The sequence below is a fragment of the Octopus bimaculoides genome, chromosome 16, assembly GCF_001194135.2.
Source record: "Octopus bimaculoides isolate UCB-OBI-ISO-001 chromosome 16, ASM119413v2, whole genome shotgun sequence".
NCBI lineage: Eukaryota > Metazoa > Mollusca > Cephalopoda > Octopoda > Octopodidae > Octopus > Octopus bimaculoides.
The window spans coordinates 3,840,264-3,846,214 of record NC_068996.1 but is presented as its reverse complement, the minus strand read 5'-3'; the positions used below and the strand labels follow the sequence as shown (position 1 = coordinate 3,846,214).

The following is a 5,951-nucleotide window of genomic DNA, read 5'->3' as shown; positions in this document are numbered from 1 at the left end:
TATATATATATATATATATATATATATTCTGAAATATTGAGATAAGTTTCGGCCAGAATTGCTCCAGGACATGACTGACTTAATAACAACACATGGAAAAGATATTTAATGATTCTTCATTATAGTTACTCTTAGGTCGACACATCCAATTTGATTAAAGAATTATTGATTGCTAAGATATATCCAGGTGTAGGTGGTTTATCTGCAATTTGCTGGAGCTATTCATCCAAAAACCGTTTGAGTGTTGTGAGATCTTTTTCTTCCCAAATCTGTCTTGGCATGAAGTCAAAGACAGCCGGGCCACTTAAGGTGAACTAGTTCTGTCTTAGTGTTGTAGTGTAATGCGAGCATAGTTTTTGTAGAGGGTGGATGGTATAAGAACTAACTCTTGGGTGAATTTTAAAGTTGATGCTAACATCATTTGGGCAAAGCTATTGGAATATTTTGTATATCATACACATAATATAACACTCGCGTTGGAGTTTGGGGGAATAAAGTTTGAACTTCTCGAGCTTATCCCTAAACCAAGATCTGTCATGTCGTCTATTTTTTCGGGGCGGCGGTGGCGGTATTGATATCTTTTATAAGATTTTGTTTTATGTAGGGAGACCACACGGACAGCAGTATTCAATGTGAGGCCGAGTGAAGGTAGAGAAGAGAAGGATTATGGTAGGAGCACCGCTAAACTGGAAAGTCCCGAGAATCCAGGAGGTCGCCCTGCGAGCTCGCCAACTTTGGTGTTATATATGCATTCCAACTCAAATTTTCATCGACAGTTACTCCGAGGTCCCTAGCGATAGCTGAAGCCACGAGGTTAGAATGTATGGTAGCTTAAGTGCAGCCTCTTTTTACCGAAGTTGATTAATTCAATCACTTCTCGTTTAGATGCATATTGTGCTTTTCCATCGATTAAATCAGTGGTTCCCAACCCTTTTATTTAAATGAGTTTTTCCACGGACATCTTTTAATATGCTTATCGTTATGTGTATGTGTGTGTATGTGTGTATGTATGAAATTTTGAATTTAGTTCACGGACCCCTAGTACTACCTTTGCGGACCACTGCATTAGATAATAGCGAGCAGATACAATTGGAGATCTGTCCGATCTCCTACCCTTTCGACGACCTTCAGAAGCTTAGAGTTATTCACAACAATTCTAATGTTGCTGTTTGATGACGTCAATGATGTTATTGTGGGAACTATGCTGGTTGTTAATAAGTAGGCTGTTACTTTCCAGGAAGTGAATTACTCGTGATCTCACCACTCTTTCAAATAATTTTATGATATGAGTGGTGAGATATATCGGTAATTCACTGCCAACGATTAGTTTCGCTTTTTGAAAACTGGGACAGAGAATTACCAACGTCCAGAGAATAGCTAAAGGGAATGCGAGATGAGGTTGGTATTTCTTCAGGACCCTAATGAGAAACCTGTCGGGGCCCGCAACTGAGTATTTTGTAATTTTGTTCATAGCTGCTACGATACCCGGAGCACCAAATGACATATCAGATAGGGTGTGCTAGGAATTTGTTTCACCGATGCTGTCACGATCAACCATATTGGAATCGCTGAAATTGAAGCAGAATTGAGAATTGCTTCTGCAGAATCTCGATTATGTTTTCTGTACCACTATGCAGGGTTTTCTCTTCTACAATCAGAAATCCAGCAGATGAGACAGCGACCTTTAAACACAATCCGAAGAACACTTTAGGATTTGAGTTTTATTTTCTTCGTTGCCCACTTCTCTTCTGTAGTTCTTTGACTATCGATGACAATCTTCATGCAGTTCTGAAGATTATATCTCTCTAGTGAGGGTGTTGCCACTGGCAATATTTTAGCCGGTTCATTTTCGGTCAGTCATACTGTACGTAGGCTTTTCTGGATCCTTAAGCAAAGTTTATATGAAAAAGGTGGTTGGTTGGGGGAAGAATTGATTAGTGATTGGAGCATAGTGTTTCAGTAGAACAAATTAACTCTCAAAGCTTTGGTTGGCCTGGGGTCATAGTAGAAAATACGTACCCAAGGTGCTGTGCAGTGGGGCTGAGCTCAAGATCACAGGGTTGGGAAGCAAGCTTTTTAGCCACACACCCAGGCCAAATTTGAAATATTTCAAGTGGTTGAAACAATTTTATAAAGATCCGCTTTTCCAGATAATATTCCAAAATAAATGTGAATACGTCGTGTTATTTTCATTGTATACACGCATTCGCACATCTGTGAATATTTATGTGCGTGTATGTGTGCATTTCTGTGTGTGTGCGCGTGTGTATGTTTGTGTGTGTACGTGTGTTTGTACGACGAAAATAGAAACCCTTGTGTGGAAGTAGAAATGTTCATAATCAAAAAGAAAGCACGCAATACATAACTTTGTTGGGTGAATATGCTTTATTATTAGATGAAAATTACATTTACAATATGATCATAATGTTTTGTTATCCCATCAGATTCATCGAGGTGGTATAAAGCAAAGTAAAAAAAAAAAATGAATAACTTATTCAAACTGAAGACAAACAGCATCTACACATATCAATCGTTCTGTTTATACAAATTAACTGAATGACAGATTAATGAATAGCAGAACGTACTGCCAAATAGCGTAATTTGAAAAGAATAGAATAAATATGATATGATATAAGTATGTATGTATGTATGTATGTACATATAAATTCCCAAAACGGAATAATAAGAACGTAACACGATAATAAGAACATATGGACAGATATACGATACAAAGACGGACAGGAAAAATCAGGACGGAACATTTGTGCCTTTCTTTTATCAGTCAAGTCTCCAATCATCATTACAGTTTCGGTCTCTTACACTTGAGACTGCTCAAAATTGGTTAGCTCCAAAAATCTAAGCTATGGGCATTAAATTTTTGGAAGAAATCAGTGAATAAGTGCGACAACAGAGACACACACACAAAAAAAACGAGAAAACGGAGAAAATGTTACACGATTACAAATACAAACAACAACAGCTGTCTTTCGCTTAATAAGGACAAGTTAAGTTGAGCTGGCGTGTAAAGTGGAAGCCTTAAGGCACAGACATTGATGAAAGTCAGGATACAGGAAAATAAGATGTGGTGCGGGCGGCGGTGAAGCCAAGATCATGCTTGGCCGATGAATGTATCTTTTGTTTTTTAATTGTTTCAGTCATTGGACTGCATCCGTACAGGGGCACCTCCTTGAAAGTTATTAGCCAAATGAATCGATCTCGGTTTTTAATATTTTAAAGTTTGGTAAATATCCTTTCGGGTTACTTTTGCTGAGCCAGTAAGTTACAGTGGTGCGAGGATGGACGCATGTATTCATACATGCAAGCATACATATACATACCACGGGTTTCTTTCAGTTTCCGTCTACCAAATCCACTCACAAGGCTTTGGTTAGTTCGGGAGCTATAGCAGAAGACACTTGCCCAAAGAGCTACGCAGTGGGACTGAACCCGGTGCTACGTTACAGTTGACTGTACAAAAATGGAATAAATAATATCATGCTAATGACAACTGTCACTAAAATAATTTGAAATATAGTTTTCCTTTGCTTCTGCCGTAAACGGAGTTGCTCTTTTTGTCGCAAATATTCTTCACAATCATTTACCATTAATGTCAACATCTGCAGACGACCTTTCAGGGCTGAAATCTTTGATGTCACTAAACGTTCTTTCATAACCTCCATTATTATCCTTTGGCATGCTTCAGAGTCGTCTGGGTCATCTTTTGTAAATCGATATCTTTTGGTAGTTTTAGATTTTGTTTCAGGGCAGCACTGTTTCGTTCCGCTTTCTTTCACCTGCAATGGAATGAAACCAAGGAGAATTACAACAAATGACAAATAGCAGTAGTCGTTATAGTATTAGAAATAATGTATAAATATGTACGTATGTATGCATATAAATACGCGTATATATACACAAGACGGGACGTTGCTAATTCCTCGACATTTATCGCCCAAAAGACCCTTACAATTTTACGCCTTTAACGATAATACTATTCTTCTGCTCCCTTTTTTCATTTCCAGTCCCATAGGATATTTTCCTTTCCTTTGCGTTACCCATATATTCGTCTCGTCTTAAATGATTAAATAACAATATTTATAAAGCACTACAATACTCGAAACTAGAAAATTCCGGACAGTAACGCAATGTTAAGACAATAGATTAGAGGATAATTACATATTAAGCCACACAGAACACGGTCTTATTTTATTGTTGGTTTGAAATTCAAATCAATTATCGAATAGTTAAATGATCGAATGAATTCGACTACTGCGATTTTAAAATCTGTTCGCTGTGATTATTATGGTATTTTGCCAAGAGTCAAGAAACGAAACTACAAGATCCTAGTCGCAAAGTCACGTGCAGTTATTTCACTTTAGGTTTTAACCCAACACAGATTTTACAGAATTATTATGGTTACATCACACAGAGTAAATAACTGAGATTAATCTATATTAACAAAAGCGAAATTCTGTCTGTTCGTCTGGGACCCCTGTATCTCAATTTACAGTTGTTCTCCATAGACATATTAAACCTTCGGGGAATCAGGAAAATCTTGGTATTGAAAATCTGCCCTTCATTTGGTTCTTGAACACCCAGCATTGTGATCTGATTTAAAGGCATTTGGGTTACTATTTCTAGCAGGTAAAACTTGGCTGATTCACGCCATCTTGGTTGGCGTTTGTCAGATGACGTCAGATATCAAGTTGGAGATAAATGACATTGTTTTCATTAATTTTACGCCGTGATAAGAACTTTAGGACAAGTTGGCCAACAGCTGGAATTCAAATTGGGACTGGAAAAATAGAATGATTGCATTACAGGATTAATTCTCATCCGTCCTTGACCGCTGATCAAACACCACCTGGGCGTATAATCATTATAGACGTATTATAGTCATGATATTTAACTCTCCTTAGTTTTGGGCCGCAGGTCCAATAAGCCCTTCGCAGGAGCTAGCTTTAAAATCCACACAGAGTGCGGCTTTTAAGCTAGTTATTAATAAATGAGTTAAGCTAGTGATTAATAGTTGGTTCGGAAGGTGGAGGTAAGGATGTAGAAATTACGGATTATCTTAGCTTTCACTCTCACTTTGTTAGTTGAGGAGTTGGCGCTGGTACTGAAACCAGTATTAAGTTTCTCGGCAAAGTGGCAGCTAGATGCAGATCTAGCGGTTTCCTTTCTTTCTTCCATTTTCCTTTCATACTTTATTTATAACGCCATAGGTACCTCTCCACACCACTGATACTCGTATTTTCGTAAGGATTTGTAAGGGCCCGACAGACTTTGGCAATGTGTCATTCTAGCTTTACGACGCTAAGGATGTGGTTCAAATAACGATTTGGATGGTCGGTCGACCACATAACGGCCTCTTCGTTAATCCACGTGATTCTTTCGCTGGTTGGCATAAAACCCTGGGCGGATCATGCAACTCCTTGTTAGGTTCCAGTGAATCCCTTATCTCAAGTGATACTCGTTTGCTCGGGTAACTGAATATTTTTGGCATGTGAAGGAACGTAAAACGGTTCCTTTAAGTATGTGGTATTAAGAGACAGAAAAAAAAGAAAAAAAAATTCCAAACTTTGTTTTCTCGTCTCCCAAATGCTAAATATAGTTTTTGACGAAGACATTACTTTACTCTTCTTATCTAATGTAAACATGCCAACTCTGTATTTTGCCTTATAATTTTCTGTTTAAACTGAATCCATTTCCTTCGAATGCAATACACACACACACACACACACGCGCACGCACGCACGCACACAATCACACAAACACATACATACATGCACACATATACACACACTAACACACACAAACATACATGAATATATATACATACATACATATTATATGAATATATATTATACAGACATACATACATACATATATATATATACACACACACACACATATATATATATATATATATATATATATATATATATATA

The 5,951-nt window shown here is 37.5% G+C and overlaps 1 protein-coding gene across 1 annotated transcript in view; it reads right to left on the bottom strand.

The window, feature by feature from the left end:
• Positions 1-2,366: 2,366 nt before the first annotated feature.
• Positions 2,367-5,951, bottom strand: part of LOC128249596 (uncharacterized) — an 8,763-nt gene continuing 5,178 nt past the window's right edge. Inside the window, exon 2 of the mRNA XM_052973560.1 lies at positions 2,367-3,794. Within this exon, the coding sequence (XP_052829520.1) occupies positions 3,459-3,794 (336 nt within the window). The 3' untranslated portion in view covers positions 2,367-3,458. The remainder of the gene's footprint in view (positions 3,795-5,951) is intronic.